General features: G+C 42.1%; 1 protein-coding gene across 6 annotated transcripts in view; it reads right to left on the reverse strand.

The window, feature by feature from the left end:
- The window catches only part of LOC109481743 (paired box protein Pax-6-like), a 103206-nt gene that overhangs the window by 30556 nt on the left and 48902 nt on the right, over positions 1–23748 (reverse strand). The window contains exon 1 of one of the 6 annotated variants that reach the window (XM_019784338.1): positions 13946–14038. The exons of 4 other annotated variants lie outside the window; for them this stretch is intronic. In XM_019784338.1, the coding sequence (XP_019639897.1) occupies positions 13946–13952 (7 nt within the window). In that variant the 5' untranslated portion in view covers positions 13953–14038. Of the gene's footprint in view, positions 1–11127; positions 11189–13945; positions 14039–23748 lie in introns of those variants that run through there. One more of the 6 variants, XM_019784337.1, reaches the window with a different exon arrangement.

The raw sequence follows: 23748 nt of genomic DNA on the forward strand, positions 1-23748 counted from the left end.
AGACTACATGTTCTGCAGCGGCCGCCCGGCCACCCGAGACCCCGCGCCGGGAGATCGGAGGCTCAACACGCACGCTGCGGCACGGGCTCCGGTAAACAACGTTAGTAACCATGGTAACAACAAACAAACAAGCTCAACACGCACGCTGCGGCACGGGCCCTCCGGTAAACAACGTTAGTAACCATGGTAACAGTAAACAAACAAACAAACAAGCTCAACACGCACGCTGCGGCACGGGCCCTCCGGTAAACAACGTTAGTAACCATGGTAACAGTAAACAAACAAACACACACACACACACGCCAGCTTAACACGCACGCTGTGGCACGGGCTCCGGTAAACAATGTTAGTACACAACCAACCAACCAACAAACAAACACGCACGCTGCGGCGCCGGCCCTCCGGTAAACAACTTTAGTAAGCATGGAAACAACAAACAAACAAGCAAGCAAACAAACAAACTCAACACCCAAACAAACATGGCAAAAATAAACAAACACGTTGCATCGCCGGTTCTTCGTAACAATGTTACTAAGTAACGATTGTAACAAACAAATAAACACACTGCGGCACCGGCCCTTCGGCATCAGCCGTTAATAAACACGACAACAAACATACATACAAACAAACAAACACAACACGCACGTCACATTATTATTGGTAAAAACAGAAACAAACAGCAACAGTGGAAATCCACCTTTCTGTACGCTACCTGACATGTCACAGTTAGTAATCACTGATAAAACAATCGATATAAGGATACATGGCAAAATCGTCGGATGTTTTACCAACAATTGTTTGTAAAAGGAAATTATAACAAACAAACATAGAAGCAAACACCAACTGTACATCTCCGTCAACTTTGGACAACGTTAGTAAGAAACTTTTTGTGTTAGTCGAACTGCATGTTTTGTTTCATCGTTTTCGAATCAACCTATTTCTACAAAACAACATACGAACATCGGAGGGACAGTACTTTGAGTACTTTGTGAAATAATGAGACCTTGCTACAAATGTTAACGAGCTAAATGTGAGTCTCACGGGAACAATAAGCAGTGGAGATGAGGTGCTCGAGAAACAAACAATGGAACAGAAGAAAGGAAAATACTAATGGCACAAAAATCATCATGTCAGATATTGTAGATACACGGTCCGAACATAGAGATTGTGAAGTGATGTATAAACACAAACCACGCAGACCGGCCATTAGGTAATTAGGTATTAACATCATACGTGACAGAACAACTGTGCTCGTCAAATTCAAACTGACAACTTATGTTAATGTGAGTTGAGAAGAGATATCACGGCAGTTGTTGGTTTTGGTAAGACAAAGAACACTTGTCATATGGGTCAAAAAAGTCGATCATCAGAAAAGTGGGTGATATATCCTGATGTAAAAATAGGAGCTTATTGTAAGCTAATGTTTTGCATTAAGTTAAAGTTAATGTGCAGAAAACCTAAAAGTAATAGACTAAAAGTTGACGGTCGTTTGCTTCTATGATTTACACCATTCTTGTCGTTTAGCTATAGTTAATTGAGTATTAGCAACATGATGAACAGACAGTAGCTGTTAAAAGAAGCTTAACAGAAGTAAAATTCCTTTTTCTAAAAGGTTTTGAAATCAAAGCAAACATCCTACTTAGAACGTGTATTTGATTAATGACATATTGTATATTAGATAACTAAGCATAAAAAGCAAACCCACATGAAACTTTACTCGTTACAATTTGTCTAACGTCCCTTTGTGGCACTGATTTCCCTGCGTCCATGTCTGAGTGCCTGTCTAACGTGTCAGGTTCGGATAATAGACCCGTCGTCTGACGGGACAATATTGTGGTTGGGTCCGGTAATCCTGTTAGAGCGAGCCAGCTGAAAGTCTGCCGCCACCCGGGCTGCACAGTGCACACATCTGTTGGTTTTGTTCTTTCCTTTTTCTTTTATCCAGAAAAACAGTAATGCATACAAAAAAGAACTCAAAGTGACAGCGAACTCAAGTTAGGAACAACTTACATTGTCGCAGCCACTTTTACAATGAAAATTAAAGGTATTTTACAAGACGTTTGAAAAAAGTGTGGATTCACAATAAGAGACCTAGCTGAAGCTTGACTCAAACCTCCCATTCCAGAAGAAAAGAAATCCCGCTGAAGGTCCCTTTGTGTTCTCTTCTCTGGCTGGGCGGACCGAATGTTGGGCTACACTTCGGGAGAAAGAGGGTCTTTCCTGCTTTCTTTTTTTCTGGGATGGGGATTTTCATTCACTCTTCAATTAGGCCTCTTATTATGAATCTACACTTTTTAAACGTCGTGTAAAACACCTGTAAAAGTAGCTGCGAGAATATAAGTTGTGCCTAAACTTGAGTTCGTAGTCAATTTGTTTGTGTCCTTTCATTTTGTTCATTTTTATATTCCAACATTTCATGACTAGACATGACGACGGCACACCCAAGTTATATTCAACTTATTTCATGCCGCTACCAACACAGAGTAAAAATACAGGACAGGACAATACTCATTTTTAATTGAGTTAAGTGAGGAAAATCGTGTAAACCTTTCCCAAGGGCACAAGATCGGTGGTATGTCAGGACTCGAACCCGGGACCTCTTGGTTCCGAGTCGAGCACTCTGCCGCTACGCCACACAAAACCACCGTCATTTCATTTGTATTCATTACTGTTTTTCTGAATAAAAAGCGAGCTAGGGTCTGGGTGAGAACCCGGGGTGGGCAATTACCGTTCGTGTCTGCCGGGCCGGTGTCGCCATATTGCCGCGGATTTACTTAATCCAATTACGAACGGACGCCGTAATCCTCCAGACCGGCGGGCGATAATCCGACCCGCAAATTTCCGGGAATATAAACGGCGATTCCTGCTCAAGTGTTTCCGGGAACGCTCAATCGATCTAACGTGATTATCGGGTATAAAGGACCAATATAACCCTACTCCAGTGTGAAGCACCAATTTAACACTACTCCAAGACTCTTATCAATAAGCATAAAGCAACACTCTAACGCTACTCCACTAGTCTTATTAACGGGCATAAGGCACCACTCTAGAGCTACTGCAATTTAACGGTACTTCAGTCTCAGCCTACTCCAATATTCTTATTAATAAGCATAAAGCACCACTCTAACGCTACTGCAATTAAACACTACTCCAATACTCTTATTATCGGACATAAAGTGTCACTCTATCGCTACTGCAATTTAACGCTACTCCAGTAGTCTTCTTAATAAAAGACCACTCAACGCTAATCTCAATCTAACGCTACTCTAATAGTCTTATAAATAAAGAACTACTATAACGCTACTTCAATACTTATTATATTAAGCATAAAGCACCACTCGTACGCTATTCCAATTTAACACTATTCCAGTACAATTGATTGGCATAAAGCGCCACTCTAAAGCTACTCTCGATCTAACGATACTTCAATACAATTAACAGGCATAAAGAGCCAATCTGAAAGTCTTACTAACAGGTATAAAGCAACACTCTAATGCTACTCCAGTACACTTATTATGCTGTTCTGAAACGGTTGGTTCGTTTTGTACGCGTGCTTCATTTCATTATTATCGTAGCTGATGATATGTGTACCTAAACCATAGTTGTTTTAATTGAATAAAGATATATAGTGAGGCATTGTGTTCTATAGTAGCATGGTAATTACACAACTTCTAACGGATTTCTAAAGTAGGACAAACGACGAACATAACGGTCAGCATGTCACCATAATTCAATAAAGATAGGCCGTGCCATGAGACACTGAGATTTCAGATCCTAGGATAGCGAGGCAATTAGATAATTGTTAACGACTGCTCAAACTAGCACTAAGCGGCAATACAGCGCCAAGAGGAACATTGTAGAAGTAAAACATTTGTACACTTTTTGTTGTTTAGTTCATTTCGTTCATTCAAACGCGTTTTTCATTTTTTTGCACCAGAATATTTGCCTTTTTTTGACTCTCTGAGCATCTGCAAAACATATCTAGGTTATGAACGAAATCATGTTTTCTCGGCTATAGTATGCAGAAAACATGTATATAGCCAACGAATGTAACTATTCAGCAAGGGAATGACACCAAAGTAAAGTGTTTCACGAAATGTATGGTAGTTTACCGGAGAGCCTTCTCTTTGGCAGTTCAGTTTTGGGAGACTATATATAGAGCGTAGCACAACGAATAATGGTTGTTTAGAATAGAGATTGTTAAAATGATTGTTAGAATGCTTGTTCTGTCGACTCCTGTGATGCTTAAACAACCTTAACAATAAAGAAAACGGCAGAAGGGGTCGTACTGAAGCACACTAATGTTCCTGTCACAAACGTATTTGTACAAATGACCATATAGGCGCCACGACCGGGAAGTCTCCATGTTTGGTGGGGGAAAACGCGCCAATTTTCGCGATGTAACAACCGAACATATGCGGGCGTCCAGTCGTATAGAGGAAACCTCTAAAACCAACTCTGAACAGCATATTACAATTAAATTACACCTGAAAGATATAACAATCTACACATCACAGTATATGTGAATATAGCTATAGCCGATACAAATCTGACAATGCACTAAATTTTCGAGCGGTAAAGATCGTGCATATAGTTGTCCAGTGGTACAAGTTGAACCTCTAAAATCAACTTTGACACTGTCAAAGAGGAGATAGAAGGGTACAGGGTTCTCCTCTATAAAGAAGCCATTTCCTGTCAGAGTGTTAGTAGCTAAATTGGAGTCGAATCTCTAAAACCCAATTCTGAACAGCAGATTACAACACCCTACACCATAAAAATGGAATGATCTGTCAGTTCCCTAATTTAAAGTCCACAAGTAAAGAATGGTTTTTGCGTTTTTACTTAATATAAACAGTGTGCAAGTTTAAACTGCAATTTCCAACACAACAAATTGGACTCACCCAAATTCTGTGTTGGAAATTACAGTTTAAACTTGCTTCATAATGACTTCTACCAACACAGATGAACTTTCAAGATAGATCGTTATAAAAACGTAAACCAGAAGAAAAAGAAGAATGTATACGTGAATATAGCCAATACAAATCTGAGAATGCACTGAGTGGACTAATTGAATCGCCAGTTGCAAAGTACTTCAACAGACTACCAGCTGAAGTAAAGCAGTTTCAAACTTTAAAACACTTCAAGGCAGCTTTAAAGACGACCTCTGACCTCCAATCATTTTGAACGGAAAACGATTTATGTTGATTATGATTATGATTTGAAGTTATGTTTTCTTGTTAATTCCCTCAGTTCATGTTGAACTTCGTATAATTCATTTATTTATGTATAACTTCCAGTTATATTGATTTCATTTACATCTTTTGTTATGTACTTTGTATAATTTACTATTCTTTTACTTATTGTACCCCTCCTGGGCCTCCTTGGAAATCAGCTATTGGCTGAAGGAGCTACCCAGGTGTCTTTGAAGATTAAATAAATAAATAAATAAATAAAGTTGTGATGTTCCATTGTTTCCTACACAAAGGGTTAGGTAGCTAAAGAGCAGAAAACTGCGCCGTTCCTAGCTGTGTGATGCCCTGTGTTTCCCTTGTACAATGTGTATAATCACACACAGGCAGCTGGCCCGTAAGTAAGGGTTGGGGGGATGGTTTAGTGTGATAAATGCCGTACTGTGTGAACGGAATGGATGTTATAGCTGTTAGGGCGTAATGATTACAGTTCTATTCTATTGGTAACACCTCTTGTCCACTAGAGACTGTGAATAGTGAATGACGGAAGATTTGACTCCGCTCAACGAATTTCACAAATAAAGAACGGGTTTCCCTTTTCATGTGTTGTTCTCTTTCATACTATACTTACACATAGTGTGTTTCGTACAATATTTAACATTGTGAATCATAGTCCAGTTAAACAATCAAGGGCTACAGAAACACATTTTTGTCGCTGAACGGTGGCACAGGCATCACCGTGTCTAGTAGAAGGGAAGCCTTGCGCCTGACATATTTAAAGTTGCAAAACCAGATCACGATTATGGCAATGTCCATCGACCTAACATCTCAAATGTTCCCTCGCGTAGAGTACAACATCTTGCAATTTTTGCACACCACTCCGCAACTTTACACTAAAGCTGTCTAATTATAGTTAGAGACTTAAGATGACAAGAATATATGACCAAGGATTGAGAGTAATCGACCTCTCGATAGTAAAATAAGTGGTCGATTACTCAAAGATAAAACCTCTCGAATGTAAAATCAACCATCCTCTGCCAAACTGAGCTACTGGACAGACCTCAGCCAAACAAAAAAGCAAAAGATCTATTACGAAAGTCGGGACCAAAAAAAAAAAGTCAGCTAAGATTCTACCGAAGTGACCGACTCACATGTAAGTCATTCTTTTTTTTTTCAAAGTATGTTCTCATTGTGTAAAACGATCCCACCCCTGACAAAAGAGTCGGTTAGAATTGCCTCAAACGGTGCAGGAGTAGCCATGATCCGTATTGTCCATATGGCCAGCAATTCAGACTCAAACAAACGCCGTTATCTTAATTTGCCTTAAGAACGTATTAAAAGTCCATTGCATTAAGCGGACAATCGTAGCCAACACATTACCGATACCGGCACCGCCGATGCACATTTCTAACAAACGTTTTAATAATATCTAAGTGCGGTTTTGTGATGTTTTCTGTTGTTCCTGTATATAATATAGAATTAAGTCACAGTTGAGCGCATTTCTGACGGAAAGTGTTGGGGAACACACATCTCCGTACAACATCTGTCGCGCGGAGAAAATTCACCGAAACCAACAAATCAAATAACTTCGGGTCTGTTGCACCGACTAATAGTGGTGATGAGGACAAGTCTATTCTCTCCTAGAGCTGTGTCTGTAATATTAGAAAATTTATTGCAAATACTTGCCCGAGGGCTAATTGCAGTTACAAACAACATAAGAAAGAAAATAAAGTGGTATGTGAGACTATATCTACGTCCGTAACATTATACTATATTCTACAACATGCATGGTACTAGTTTTACTGGGTTTGACTTCTTCTTTTTAGGCAATGGAAGACGAATTTACCCACTTCTTCTATAATATAATAAATCTCACCCCGGCCCTGCTGTAATGATATAATGACCCGCGCCGTGCCGGCCCTAACTTGTCACACACGCAGTAAATGCCTCCATTAAATGGATGTTTTTCGCGGGTAGAAAAGGCAGCTTGTATGAGGGTCAGATAAGGGTCAATTGCTTTCAGGTAATGTGCCCAGGTGTACGGTGTTAATGGCAGGCCAGGTGGGAGGTGCGCACGCCCTCAGGTGAGCCGTACCTGACGTGTTTGACGTACGGACTTACCTGGCGTATCTGACGTACAGTGGGAATGCAGGTGAAGTACCGAATGACTTTTAAGTGTAGATTTAAGTCTCCTTTCTACGAGTACCAGACAGCGATCGCTGAGTGAACGTTTAGTCACAAAAATCGGATTTGTTTTTTCCCTTCTTTTCCAATATAATGTACGGCATTAAAGACCACAGCACATACAAAACGTAACAAATATTAATGGTTTATCTATGAAATTCACTGAGCAATCTTTGAACGTACAGGGGATGCAGGTAAAGTGCGGATTGACTTTGTAGATGTAAGTCTCCTTTTCTGCCAGACAGCGATCGCTGAGCGAGCGTTCAGTCACCAACATTGGACTTGTTTGACCCTTTCTTTCAAATATATTATAATCCGGATCCACGACATTAAAGCAAGACGACAGGACGTACAAAACGAAGCAAAAATCGTTATCTATCAATGAAATTAGACCTAATTTTTCGCTCAGTGTCGTAGTCTGCAGTGAAAGCTGGACGTTACAAACCGGTACGTTTCTTGTGCAGGAAAAGAAAAACGGTTACGATTACAATTTCAAACTAATCAACCCGAAATTGAGGTAAACTGTGCAAATTGTTTTAGCGCAAACAATGAACGTTAGGTGCAACCCGATGATATATATACAAAAACGACTGAGACATCGTCATTAGGCAGAGTTCAACACCTATATATAGGTGTTAGATATTGGCCTAGGTATGACAGGCAACTCTAACCAGTTACACCCTTGGTGTGTTACTGCTATCTGTATCGGTTAGGTGACGCAGATCCAGCCATTACTAATGCTTGCTGTACCGGTATACCGACTGACTAGGTCTTACTCCCATTTACCTCATCAGAGTAAAACTCTCTAAAGAAGTATACTGAGTAAGGGCCTGTAATCGTGTAATCGTCATGCGATCGCAAACTAAAGGCATGTGTGACCTGCAAAACTTCAGACATCCTTGTCGGTCGTTGGTTCTGTTATGTACAGTCTTCTTATCTGAAAATTTTACGGCATCAAAAATTTACGATTACCTACGCCATACTTTCCAAGCAGAGGTTTGGGCTCCGGCTTCTGTTTGGCGTATTTTTTGTTTCGAGTTTTTATCGGACTTGTTTTGTGTACTGGTATCTTGTTTTACTCCAGCAAAAGTTATTCTAGTAGCAAATGGTACGAGTAACTGTCTAGCTAATGGATAATGTCTGACCAATTTGATACCGTCTTGCAGTCACCGAAAGATCTGCTTGGAGACTCCCCACGGCGCCGGTGACGCGCCGTAAGACACGATCGGACCGTCGGCAGGTGTGAGACGCCGTAAGACGCTGCAGTTCTGTCGGCAGGTGTGTTAGGACAGGTACAGCCGTACAGGTACACCTCAGGCAGGGACAGAGGCAGTGCTGGGACTCCTGCTGAGTTCCACCCTCATGCATCAAAACAACCTAAATGTGCAGCACGACAACCCTGTGTGCCTCCCCTGCTGTCATGCCTGGTCTTTGTGTCAGACAGCGTCGCTTTTTGCACAGAAGCTCCTGCCTTGATCAAATGGGTTTCACACAGACGGAACTCTTCAAAATCAGGAGTAAAAATCTGGGAAAATGTTGGAGAAATTGTTGAAGAAGAAAAAATCATGCCTGCCTGCTCTTTATGTCAGACAGCGTCGGTTTGGCACCGAGCTTTTGCCGAGGACGAGTGGGTTTATTCACACACACAGAACTATTGAAAACCAGGAGTAAATCAAGAAGATCCGTATAGGTAAGACCCATAAAGATTGTTGAAGCAAATGTGAAAATCATGCTGTACCTAATGTCCAATGCGTCTTCAATTATACAATGTGAAACACTGAAGCTTCTGCTGCGGACGAGTGGATTTATTCACACATACACACAGAACTCCAGAAAATTAGGAGTAAATCTAGAACATCCGTCAGACCCATAAAGATACGGAAATTGTTGAATTAACAAATGTAAAAAAAATCAAGCTTTACTTATACCTAATCTCTCCAATGCCAATGATACAATGTGAACCACCTTATGATAGATAAGATGGCAATTTGATACACACAGAACAAGCAGCTTGAATCGCAAACGATTGAACATTATTAACATACCAACCACGAGGTTGGGATTGCAGGGTGACCAGCTGGCTAACTTGTCAACCTTTGCCGAAAGAACACGCCATAAAATACGCTGGAATAGCGTCGTTCATTTTTCTATAATCCACGGAAGTTTAATTCCCAGAAAAACTGCACAGCGCCATTCCGAGGTAATCTCCAAGCAGATCCTAGGGTGGCAAAAAGACAGAATCAAATTAGCCAGGCAGTATTCATTGGCCAGAGAAGGTCGCCGGCCACCGACGGGTGGTGGTGGTACCGACAAAAAAGGGGCCATATATAAAAAGCTAGCGACCATTCCACCACCACCTCTGCTTGGAGAGTAATTCCGCGGTACTAAATTGATTTCTGATGTGTTGACACGGTTTCCGTACGTTTTTAATGCGAGGCAATTTAGGGATTATGGTAAATTCTTTGTCCGACGACGCAGATTCATAAACAGACCATCCGGCCAGGTCTGTTGTTATCTTCACGCTAAACACGACTGTTTCTGGATGCAACCAAACATTTTAGTTTCGTCTGTTATAAAAAGGTATATTACTTCTACAAAACTGGTGATGAAACGGTTTTGATCAACATAAAAACGTAGCTTCACTGGGATTTAAATAGTAAATGCGGCATAATTACGAAAATACCGAACGCTTGTTTCCAGTGACCCATGAACGTAGAACGGGCGTCTTCAAAATCATCGCTTATTGTTCTAATTTATTGCGACATGGTTTTAGATGGACTAAAACACGTAGGAAACATAGAGGGCTCTTTTTGTCAAGAAACACCAGTTCTAAAGTTGTGATTTAGTAAAACAGATGAACACATGGAAAAGGGAGGCCACCAGTAGGGTGACCCGCGCACAGCAAATAACCTTTACACATGCATAATGATATAGGTACCGATTCCTGTGCTTGTGAAAACTGTTTTCATAAAGTCGTTCCGTGTTTCATTTCATTTCAGCGTGGACATTACACTAACGACAGACCCCTTTTCTAACTAAAACCTGAGAACCGACGTGAAGCTTTAGACGCCGGATATATACCAGATAGCCATGGGAATAAAGATTATATCACTATCCTTTCAAGTCAGTGGACTGTCCAGACACATACATATGATATAGCCGAAGTGAATGTTCATCCACAAATCAGCAAGGAAATAAACTACATGTACATCACACTGCCAGCATTACCGGCTGTGTAGAGAAGGCCTCCCCAGCAGCTTGCGAACGAAAATAACTACTCATCTGTCCGACATACCCCCATCTATGGACTATAGACGAAATCCTCCTGTTGGAACTCGAACCAGGGCTCTCGCTGAACAGTTCGATTGGAACTACGACTCTAGCGGAACTAGAACTGCTGGGAACTAGAACTACGGCTCCCTTGTCCAACTTTGACCGGGCCAACGACAATATAAACGGAGAGAACACACCGAGTTCTCAGAGTTGGCTGGAAACTCGCTACGTGTCTATTCTGGCTGGAAACACCAGCACTTGCTAACGAAAACAACAACTACTCATCTGCACGACAAACCTCCATCCATGAACTGTAGGCGCAACCCTTCTGTTGAACGTTGGGACTCGAACCAGGGCTGTAGCTGAACGTTACACAGTAGAAACCACGGAGAGAAGGCCCTGAGCTCGCAGACTTGGCTGGAAACGCGCTACGTGTCTACAGAAGCGGCTATCCTGACTGGAAACACACAAAACGACATACCTCCATCCATGAACTATAGACGCAATCCTCCTACAGAATGTTGGGACCAGGGCTCTCGCAGAATGTTGGGACACTGGCAGTAGGAAACGGAGAGAAGGCCAAGAGTTTGCAGAGTTAGCTGGAAACGCGCTACGTACACACACAAACGGCTAGTCTGGCTGGAAACACCTGCGTACCTGCCGAGTCCTGCAGACGTCCTGCTGTGTGGGGAACTGGAGGCCGGGCGGATCCTGACGGATCACTCGGGGGAGATCCCGCTAGATCCGGGGCGATCCAGGCTGATCTGCGCTGCCTCCACCGCAACACTTCGCAGATCTAAGAAGCTATCGACCTGTTAACCTTGTAGTGCAGACTAGAGAGTTCTCAGTAGACTGTAGACCACAGGTAGTACACAGGTAACACACAGGTAAACCGTACCTGTCCGCGCGGTTTACCTGGCCAGGTAGGCTACCCGCTGGGCAGCGCGGCGCCTCGGCGCTTTGATGTCGGGCTGAAAAGGTGCGAGCGCAGGTGAGCAGGCAGGTGACTCCGTCCGGATCGGGGCGGCAGAACCTCCCATCACGCCTCAGGTTTTGTTTTCCTCAGGCTCACGCTGTTTTATTTAGAGAGAGAGAAAGGGCCAGACACAAAGCGGGGACGGTAAGGCTTCCTCCGTGAGTTTACAACCCGTGAAACCTGTGTTTATATGCATGTAAAATTTACCATCGGGTTCGAGGACAGATATAGTTGTAAAAGGTACGGAAAATGCCAATACTGGAGGGCTGGTGTGTTTCTTGCTGTACCCTGACGGTAAGTGTTCAACCAGGAAACGTTTTTGCTCTAACAAGCGATATTTTAAAGAATTAACAAATACAGTAACTCGTAATTGCAGTTTACTATTGTAAAACAATTAGAAAATGGTTATTTTTAAGACCAAACTCCACGCATTGCTGACTACATATTACTGTTACAGACGATATACTCTGACTACAAAGCAAATTTAGTCAATCATTTAGTCAAACAATACGTTGATTAATATAAATGTATAGGGAATATGTTTGGAAACGATGTAATCGTTTTAATTTAACATATGGGACTGCGTACAGCTAACATTTCTTCCAACACAAAAATATACACATTCTGACTTTCCACTGTTTTTGTGTGGGGATAGCGTTTTCCTATCTACAATACAAACTACCTCAAACATTCTAACTTTTATAATAAACATAGAAAGGATTTCTAAATGTTGGCGTATTTCATGTTTAAATTTCAATGAACAAGCAAATATCAATAAAGCTGAATCTGAATCGAAATCCTAAGTGTAATATTTACCCCAAAGTGGCGCTTTATCGGAAAAACGCAGGAGTGGAAAATATAATATCAGTGTGCCAAAAATGGGTTTGAAATATCGCCATCCTAACATTGTGGAAACGGCGTGAATAGGAGATAAACTTTTCAGAATAAACGCTGCTGAATTCCCCGGGTTTATAAGCTACATATAAGAGTATTTTGAATTTGAACAACCACTAACGATATTCAGATTCGAACCAGTGAGAAAATACGCTATGTCAATGATACATTAGCTGTAATGCTACAACTGTGTTGCAAAGTTTCAGCACAGAAATAAAGTTAAAAGCAGTTTCAAGAAAAACAATTCCCTACAAAGAGCAATATTTCCTTTGAAATAGAGTTTCAGTCAATATTTTGCCAAGGTTATATATTTTGCCGAGGAACTCAACTTTGCATTATCATGTTTAAAGCTACATCATGTAGATAATCAGCTTAAGTTAAAGATATGATTTGATACAGTCAGTTAAAGATATGATACATTTTGTGCAGTCAAAACTGTTCTACAGTTCTCTCCCTACCAACACCGTTATCGTCCTGTGTTATAACGGCCAAACAGCCAGATGTAGGTTATCACTGTATTTTCTGCAGGGGAGTTTTGCACTCTGACAACTCCAGAATTTTAACGAAAGCCATTTAAGAAACGGGTTATTAGAGCAACGTCAGAATATTCATGTAGTTTGATATAAGTAAGTTTTTGCGACTGAATGTGTGACCATACTGATGTTGACTACCTGTTCTTTTTCATCCCACTACGTGTCAGATGAATAAAACAATTTTAGGAGTTGCAGAAACTAACAAAGCCGAGACAGACTAGCTGTATAACACAAAGTACCAAAACTGGAACGTAACTTCAGAGTTATACTTTGCTATTGGACAAATCTGTAGCTGAACTAGTTACCGAAAAGTAAGGAAACCCCAAAACGGGGCCCTGCCGAAAATACACTGCGCATCGTTAGTAAAACGTCGCTTGTTAGCCAGATCGAGAACTACTAAAGGAGCCAGAAATGAGCATTTATATTGCCTCTATCCCGAAGAAATAAAAACAACCACGTAATGAGCGTAAGTTTTAGCACAGCAACAAAAGGCTGTCGTTGTTTACGGCCAGTAAAACGGGGCCCTGTCGAAATTGCACGGTGGTCAAACGTCGCTTGTTAGTGAAGTCGTGAACTAATAAAGACAGAAATGAGCGTTTAAATTTCCTGTACTCCAATGAAATAAAAACAACAACAGTGAGCGTAAGTTTTAGCACAGCCACAAAAGGCTGTGGTTGTTTACGGCCAGTAAAGCTACACAAGACAAGATTGCGCATCTTTAGGTAAACGTCGCTTGTTAGTCATCAGGTCGTGTGCTACTAAATGAGCTAGAAATGAGCATTTGTATTGCCTCTATCCCGATGAAATAAAAACAACAATATAATGAACGTAAGTTTTAGCACAGCCACAAAAGGCCAGTAAAACTACACAAGACAAGATAAAGGTTTATCACCTACGTCCCATGCCTTCTCCCTCTCACCACCGCCCGGCAGCGCGGGAACCTCCGCTGCAGACGACTCCACCGTGTCGCCGGGGCAACTCCCGCCAAAACCAAGGCAAAAATCGTCCCAAACCAGCTTTTTTACCTTCCTGAGGAAGCCTGTGATGAGCCCGACCAGTCCTGTGTTATGTGTTTACCTCCGGCCGTGTGCGTGAGGGTAGTATAAGTGTTATGACCTCGGTAGTACCTGACCGGTACAAACTCGCTCCAACCCAAGGACTGGCAACGCGCTCCTTATTATAGAGAAGTCCTTCTACCAGACAAAGTCCTCAGGCTAAACTCATAAATCGTCCGGGTTCCTTTATCAGATCGGCAGGTTTATGGCAGAGCGGCCCAGGTAAGGTCCGTCTCGCGTTGTCCTGTCACACGGACGGAGAGACAGATGGGTAGAACCACTCCGCTTCGGTACGTACTTTGCTCCAGGATAAATAAAAGAAAGAAAACCCTTCCTAGACGAAGACACCTGTGCAGCGTTGAAAGTTTCCCGTACCGGGCACGATGCGAGTTTTCCCGGGGAGGTGGTGAGAGCTGGAGATGAACAGAAGCGTCGCTGGAAGCCGGTGGTGTTGAGTTGTCGGGTCGCGGTGCATCAGGCGGCCGCCATGACAGTTGTGTGTTCTGTGCGTTCGGCTTCTGTTGGTTCCGCCCATACAGGCCCGTGTGACGTCACGTCCCGGGGGGGGGGGGCAGGGGAGGGGCAATGACTGACGGAATGTCACTTACAACAACTTTTGTTTCGCCAACGTTTTAACCAACGGATTTCTCATTACAACAGTGGCCTGTTTTCCATAATTTTTAACGTGGGTCATGAGAAAGGCTATAAGAGCTATGAAACAAAAGGTAGAGGGATTCCAACGCGCCTGTAAGGGGAATATCGCTGACGGAATGTCACCTACAACTACCCTCTACCAGGCTTCGGGGGGCGGCTGGAGAGAGTAGAAATCGGTCACATAGAGAGATAACAGTTTGCCGGCAAACTGTTCTCCACAGCAGACCAACTCCCTCGGCATGCTATCTCTTTATTTGGCCGGTTTCGACTCTTTCCAGCCGCCTCCCGAAGCCTGGTAGAGGCTAACTTACAACAACTTTTGTTTCGTCAACGTTTCAACCAACGGATTTTCTCACTACCACAGTGCGACATACGGCGCCTGTTTTCTGAATTTTGACGTCGCTCACGACAAAAGCGGGAATTGCAATGAAAACAAAAGGTAGGGGTATTCTGTAAGAGGAATATCGCTGATACTTAACGGCAATAACTTCAGAAGGTATATGTTCTAACAGAAAGCTAAATTATCTTGTATTTCAGTAGCTGCTTTCAGTAGTTATGTCCATTGCTTCTATGTTTCTGGCGGAGCAAGATGTACTGGACTTTCTGCAGTGTTTGTAAAAGAGCACGGAAGCAACCGCCGAGAGATTCAATAAATGCTTCTGTACAGTATCCATGGACTTCTGCGATATTCATTATTCTGTAGATCTTTTTTGTGTTGATTATTACAGATTTCTCATTCCTACAATCGTCAACAATCGATGAAACTAACCACAAGAGAACTGGCAACATTCAATGCGTGAAACCGTTCTTTGGCGACTATTAGATTGCCAATGTATTACGACATTCGTAGTTAGAACGACATATGGTGTATCCAGTGACTAGACACTTTTGGCACAGTTGACAACCCAGCACTTGCAAACTCCATGGACTCCATGGAAAATAAAACTATGGAATACACCAACGTTTGTCACACCAAACACTTACAACCCACTACGAGAAATATACATTAGTCTAAAAGACAAAGAATATGCGACAAAAGGAATTCATCGGACACTTGCAAACTCCTTGACAAATAAAAACATGAAATACACCAACGTTTATCACCAAACATAATCCACTGCAAAAAATATTATTACCATTATATACTTTAGTTTAAAAGACAAAGAATATGTGGCAAAAGATTCCATCGGCACGTAAACCTGGCCATTCTAACCGAGGCGGAATCTTCTTTCAGGATAATTGAAAGGGGAAGGGAATCAGAGGGAAATTGAAAAGTCTATAGTGTTTTTAATCCACTTGTCTGTGTTTTCCAAAGTTTTCCGCGCGGCTAGAGTGATCCGGATTTTGCTAAAGCGATCAGCTGAATTGGCTGTCTCGTCCTGACGACTGGACACCGGCCAGGGGTAATCCTGTTAGTCCCAACCCAAAACACTCAAAACGCTCAACTTTCCATTGGCTTTTCTCTACACTAGAAGTGGGTATCAAAACGGCTTCTGTGCCACAAGTGACAAGGACACAAACGCAGCAGTTTAGCTAGCTAGAAAGGAGAACAATCTGATGCCACCCAAATACGTACAATTCTGACTCCCGGCCTTTCTCTATAGGAGAGAAAACACTCACCCCCTCACTGGCTTTTCTTTACATGAAAAGTGTATATCAAAACGGCTTCTGTACATTCTGTACAACAAGTGAAGAGGACACAAACACAGCAGTTAACACAGAGCTAAGAACGGGAACAATCTGATGCCATCCAACACGTAAAACATCGACTCCTCCTGACGACTGGACACATGCTATTTCGAATAGATGCGATAAAAATTGTTTTTAACTTTAAGCAGTATCAGACACTCTGACAAATTGAAATACGCCACTGATATATAGAAATATACATGAGTGGATATCAAAACGGCTTCTGTACATTCTGTACAACAAGTGAAGAGGACACCGGACCAGAGTAATCCTGTTAGTCGGAACCCAAAACACTCAAAACACTCATCTTCTCATTCTACAGGAGAAGTGGATATTAAAACGCCTTCTGTTCCACAAGTGAAGGTAGCCTCCATAGCATGCCAAAAGCTGGTGGTTTTGGGGGTCTTCAGGGTCTTTGGGAGCTTTTATGTGCTATTTTCTGATTGCATATAGACAACATAGCTGGCCTGGTTGAATTACCCCCGTTCTTTTAGAACTGGGCTAATCAGAAAACAGCCGAAGACCACCAAACCCCCAGTTCTATAAGCCTGCTACGAAGGCTAAAGTGAAGAAAACACAAACACAGCAGTTGTAAGAACGGGAAAAATCTGATGCCACCTAACACGTAAAATACCGACTCCCGGTCCCTCAGAATTTATTATAGACGGTCAGGCCATTCTCTTGGAAGAAGAAATATCGAAGTTAGTCTCTTGGGGGGGCTATTTTTAAAACCATATAACGTACAAAACGAAAATGCCCCAACAATTCTAAGTAGACAAGTATGAATGAGTTAAATCTGGTTATTCAACCTATATGAGTCAGAACAGAGTTCTAATTATTAGGGACGTGTGCATCATACCTGTTTTGTCCTCACTTAAAAGAAGAAATAGTCTGAAAGTGTTAAAGACAGCCACGAAACAGTTAGGCCATGCTAGTCCCAGGTTTATGGTGATATATAGCTGCACCACTAATCACATCACAGATGAATAATAACTACTATCTGTTCGTGCTTGCTGTATGATATATAACAGACCGACTGGCGCACCGAGTCGTTTCTTAAACACGCAGTCTATGGCATTAGAAAATTAGTCTGCTGATGTGTATAACGTTTCCCTAATCCTCACGATGTTTTAAGTGATTTCTCGTAAAAAAATGAAAAACAAAATGAGACAGACCAAAACAAACGTCTCCTGAATTGAATCAGTTTGAGAAACTCGGACTGAGATTGAAGCTAATCGAGGTAGAGTCCCTGAGGTGCTGAACAGACTTTCAGCGACACAAACCTAACGACTAGAAACTCTTGTACTGGTCTGTAAACACAAACTGTAGCATTGGAGCGCAGACCATTCCAAAACGCTCGCATTTCTGGCTTCTAAACAACTTCTGACACCTCAAGTAACCCTCAGCTATCTTTCACAACAGCTACAAGAACTCTTGTCGACGCGTTCTTAAAATGAAAACACCTGCAGCAGCCTTAAGAAGAGAAGCGCTTAACTAAAACTACAGACTATTTACCTCAGAAATGAGGGACTGGGGTAAATCACTTGCAACTAGAGACGACTTTTAAATTTCCATCGCGATTTACAGATCGAAAGTATGTGGAATTCCTATGGAAATACCTTAAGAAGTCCCTTAAGGACGTAGGTGTTGCGTACCGACATCTTACCTCACATTCCCAGCTTTCCCTCCGAAGTAAGTCCGAACAGAAAGCACAGTTCGCGTAACTGGAGACGGCAACTGTTTCTTCCGCTGAGTCAAAAACCTTTCTAGTTTGCGGCAACTGTTCTCTATCCACCATCAGGCCTTTCTACGGGAATGCGGATCGTAGCAGTCGGCAAAATGGAGAGTAAAATTGGCCAAGGGAGTCAGTCCGTGGAAGGTTGCTTCTTTCACTCCGAACTGCGCGGCCAGTCAAACCTACAAGGCGGCCAAACTCCCCCGGCAAATATTCTCCTATATATACAGCCAGCGTAGTTAGTCTGGTAGAGACCAGAAACCACGAGGCTTTTCTTCGGGAATACAGATCTTAAAATTCAGAAAAAAAGAAGAGTAAAATTGGCCAGGCGAGTTAGTCCGAGGAAGGTTGATGCTTTCCCTCCGAACTGCGCGGCCAGTCAAACTCTTAAGGCGGCCAAACTCCCCTGGCAAAATATTTTCCTGTATACAGCCAGCGTAGTTAGTCTGGTAGAGACCAGAATCCACGAGGCTTTTCTTCGGGAATACAGATCTTAGAATTCAACAAAAAGAAGAGTAAAATTGGCCAGGCTAGTCAGTCCGCGGAAGGATGCTTCTCTCCGTCCAAAGCCAGTTAAACCTTAAACTCCCCTGGCAAATATTATCCTGTATATATCCAGCGTAGTTAGTCTGATAGAGATCAGAAACCGTTCTAGTCCTCGGCGACTGTTGTCTAGCCTCCACCAGGCCTTTCTACGAGAATACGGATCGTAGAATTCGGCAAAAAATTCACTACAATTGGCCACGAGAGACAGTCCAGAGAAAGTTGGTTCTCTCCCTCCGAGGCCAAACTCTCCAGGCAAATATTCTCCTATATCAGCATACCCAGCATATCTGGTAGAGACTAACTGTTCTCTTGCCGAGCCAGAATTTGCAGAAACCCTTCTCTACTCCGCGGCGACTGTTTCTCCGCGCACCCGTCAGTCTGCGGACCCGGTCTGGCGGAAAACCCGGCCGGTGCGTAATGCGGACTGACACGGCAAGAACCAAGTCAACCAGCGAAAATCTGATCTGCCACGAAAACACCACATCCAACATAAAAACACATAAATTCTTCCCTCTGTGTCCTGTTCACTGACTCTCTTCTTTTCTCTCTACTTGACGTTGTGTGTTTCTGCTATTGTGGGGAACTTTGCTTTGGGAGGCAGAATGTATATATGAATCGATTTAATGGGTTTTGTGAGATGTGGAACATGAAGCGATGCACAAAAGAACAAGAAAGTAGTGAAGTGGGGAAAATTCGACCTCCACAGTCGCTAATTTGGAGGTTCAAAAAGGCGAGAGGACTGTGGAGTTACTTCAGTCTGAGTTCTTTCCTTGCCAGAATCTGGAGCGAACACGGAGGGGGAAAGTTGGCTGTGGGGGACAGTGGAGGTACGTACAGGGCGGTTTTGTGGTATTATGTTTACCGTGATGTCTTATGGACACTTGTATTTCTTGCACTAAAGAACTATGGCCACTGCAAAAATTTAGCTGACAGGCTTCTTAGACCTCCTTTTAGACGGCAAAAGCTGGGGGACTTGAGAGCGACCAAAATTAGGTTTGTGTGGCGGTTGATTTTATAATTAGCATGTGATTTAAGATGTACAAGTATGATTTAAAGGACAACAAAACGTACAAGACGTTTAAAAATGTCTTACGAACACTTCTGTTTCCTACACCGGAGAGCTATGGTCAATGCAAGAGACTCCGTTTCTGCTAGACGGCAAAATCTGGACGACTGTTGAGCGACCAAAATCAGTTTTGTGTGACGGTTGATTAGATAATTAAAATGCGAGGTAAGATTTTCAAGTACGATCTAAGGATAGCAAAGTTCACAAAACGTTTAAAGATGGGTTCTCTCTATGGAATTCGTTGAGTGACCAGTCAGTACTTTTGCGCTTAGTTGTAGCAGTGAAAGTGGGAGTGTAAAGAACTGTTCTTATCATAAGATAAACGAAAAAGTTTCTTTACTGCATTCGTAAAATTATTGAAGAGGTTTTGAATTTCTATGAAGTGTATGTTTGATTTAAGGATGCGTTAGCTTGTTTCGTCTATGAACAGTTTGCTAGGAGGTGTGCTATTTGGCACACAGTTGGTAGGTATCTAACACAAACGTAGACAGTATGTAATTCGGAAATACTGAGAGTAAAGTTGAAAGCTGGCAATGTGGAAACGCCTCTGAAAGAGATGCCCAAATGGAACCTGAAAATCACGGTACGAGAAAGGTGGGCAAGGGAATCGGCTTGACGAAGATAGAACATGACTGCCTGACCAGAGCAGTGTACAGGATGGTTGCAGATATTCCTTTCGTACACATTATATATATGACTGCAGTAGGGCTAAAGTTATGCATGGTAACGACAATGGGTTAACATGTTTCTCTCTATCAAGCTTAAGTACCTTACGTGAAACAAAAATGTCTGCAATTCTTCACATGTTGGAATCCAAATCAAAGTAACTTCATATGTGCCGTATGGGTTGATTTTTGCATCTGATGATTGCCATAATTGTGAGGAATAATGAGCAAAATCTGGGGCATTTAGCGATATGATTCATGTTTCACAAATGGATTAATGAACATGATTTAGTCATCAGTTACTACATCTGTACGTGCATGTTACAAATCAGACTCATTATGAACCATCTGCCGATGATCATGGATCAGTCCCAGCGATATTACATACGGAAACAAAATAACTATGTACAACTCGATAAGCTACGGACAGGGCTGGTTGTGCACAGCAAAAGAACTTAAAACATGCGCTATTGCGGGGAAAGAACATAACCAATGCTGCCGGCTTTGGTCTGATAGAGTAAGGTTTACCAGACTTAGATCACCGATACAGGGTACATGTAAGGCCTGGCCACGGATTGATAATGTCGGCTTGTAGAGAGGAAACTGGCAAATAGCGACATCTAAACAAGGATGACATCGCGAAGAGATTGGCGTCCATGCAGCAATACAATCCAGTCGGAAGAGTCTGCTGTACAGTAGGCTACTAGGGGAGAGACTTATCTTTTTTCATGCGGTCTCTACTGGGAAGGGAGTTTAAGATGCCATAAAGAAGAGACAGCACTGTCATTATAAAAGATAAAATGGAAATGTAAATGTTGCTGCATCAAGCACGAGTTAAAATATCTGAAAACGGTCGGACAAACTTGTGTCTGCATGCCATGTACCGCGGTACCGTCAAGTCGTTTTGGTTCGTACTTTATAAAGAAACATCGATGGCAGACCGAAAAGGTACAAACATCGCAGCTTGCAAGTTAAAAGGTCACTGTGCTTTTCTAAGCTTTACTAAGGAGTAATTTCTGACTGCGAGCAGGAAAAGAGCAAACCTGGAAGCAAAACAAACTGCACCAAGGACATCAGATATACAGACTTATCAGGCAGGGAGAAAATCCGACAGATTTACCTTTCATCGCCCGAAGCATCACTAACAACCTTCCGTCCTCCTTACAGTCTGTTTACACTACAAGGAGACTTAAACCGTGTCTTAAAGACATGGACTGTCTTGGATAAGGTGTCCAGAAGTCATTAGTAGCACTAATTATTCTAGTTCCGTGCCTTTATTTAACGAGCGCAAAGACGAAGACAAGAAAAAAAGTAGAACAACTCGCTTAAGGGAACAAGCGAAATGACAGACCGCGATAGACTGTAGCCTCCATAGCATGCCAAAAACTGAGGGTCTTTGGGAGCTTTTATGTGCTATTTTCTGATTGCATATAGACAACATAGCCGGCCTGGTTGAATTACCCCTGTTTAGAACTGGGCTAATCAGAAAACAGCCGAAGACCACCAAACCCCCAGTTCTATAAGCCTGCTATGGAGGCTAGATAGACTGCGCGGTTCGCAAAGCCTGGAGATGAGATGTTAGAACAACCATTATTTTCCCTGCCCGGTGATTAGGATCATTAAGGAAATGTGGTGTTGTTTTGAGACGTGTTCATCCATTATAAATACGGTCTGTAATTATCAGAGCAGGAAGAATAACCGTGTAGTAGTACGTAAGTAGAATAACCAGCAGCAGCTAGAAATAGGACGGAAAATGCAGCAGACACAAAGTCATGAGAGCATGTCGCTGGTTAAGCGAAAAAAACCCTAAAAACTGCAACTTTATTTTCTAGTTGCGTTAACTCTATGCTTAAACGTTTACTTTTAGAAGATTCCACGGTATTTCTAGCAATGATGTCTACATGTACATCAGTAGGGCCACAACTAACTATATTTAGACATTATAAGAGCGGGATAGACTCTGAATGCAGAATTCCCGCCTACAGTATTTCTACAGAACAGCTGCGCTCCGACTCGCTGGCAAATGAGCGCTTACCAACTGCAATTCGATTTTGTAATAAGCCTTAAATGATGAGTAGGAAGAATACAATGATAAAGTAGTGAATTCCTTTTACCCAGTGCCAAACATGTTATGTTAAAGTGCAATTTGCTAGCACAGAGAACACTTTACACTACTTCGAAATCAAACGATTTCAGAAAATCACTCTTTACGTTTGCTCTTTAGTATATCATTTTCCTTTTGTCAATCACACCCGTTATTAATCTGTCCATATGAACAATATGATCAAACATTTACAACAGAATAAACCCATAGATAGAGTCGTCCTTCCGCACGGAAGATTACACTAAGTAGATTGATGTCTGACTGTTTGTTCGTGTGTTGTGTGTGACATGTGAAGCTGGCCAGCTCCTGTGTCCCTGTATCTACCATCTGGTCTGCGCGCTGACTTATGGTTCTGAGTAATTGCACACTCATACCTGGTTACCCCTCCATAGTTCCTGTGTGTTACTGTGTTACTACACATGTTGTTGTGTGTGATTGATGAGTGACACTTCTGTCAGACGACATGGTCATGTCATGTTTTCCTCTGTGGGATCGAATGTCGGATTATTCCCGCCTGACTCCAGATCGTACAACAGATGGGAGGGCAACACTTCAGCTTCATTCCGACTTTACGTACTTCTCTGACTTCAAAATAAAAAAAAAAAATAAACAAACATTGTGGTTCTTGTAATGTGCCCCAAACATGCCTATGAAAAAAAACAGCACCGAATGTATTGTAATTTTCCAGCTGAGAACATAAACGTTTAGGTACTTAATATTTATTCTTACTGTACGTACTTTTTTCTGGAATATTACGTACAAAAAGGAAAGTCAGGTACAAAGGCCCACTAGTAGTTTCTTCATTTCAAAATTAAAAAAAAAGAAAAACATTGTGGTTCTTGCAACATTTTTGCAATGTTTCTAAACATGCCTATGAGAAAAGCGGTACCAAATGTCTTGTAAATATCCGCCAAAGAACATAAACTTTTAGCTAACGTATGTCCCTAAGGTAGCTGTTTGTTTTTTCAAAACCTGAACAGCTATGTGCTTCTCGAAATACGGATGGATGTTTTCTTAAGATGTTTTGTTTGTCTTGCTACCACATTCTAAAATGCAGTCGCTTCGCAAGCGTGCCTTTTCAAGTTTGACTTCTCATGAACACTTAAGGTGGGAACGATGTGCAGTAGGATTGTTGATGTTCAGCAAAAAATGCCATACTTGTTGCACTTTGCATTGTAAAATTGT

This window comes from Branchiostoma belcheri, unplaced genomic scaffold, assembly GCF_001625305.1.
Source record: "Branchiostoma belcheri isolate BF01 breed outbred unplaced genomic scaffold, Haploidv18h27 scaffold57, whole genome shotgun sequence".
In the NCBI taxonomy this organism is placed as follows: domain Eukaryota; kingdom Metazoa; phylum Chordata; class Leptocardii; order Amphioxiformes; family Branchiostomatidae; genus Branchiostoma; species Branchiostoma belcheri.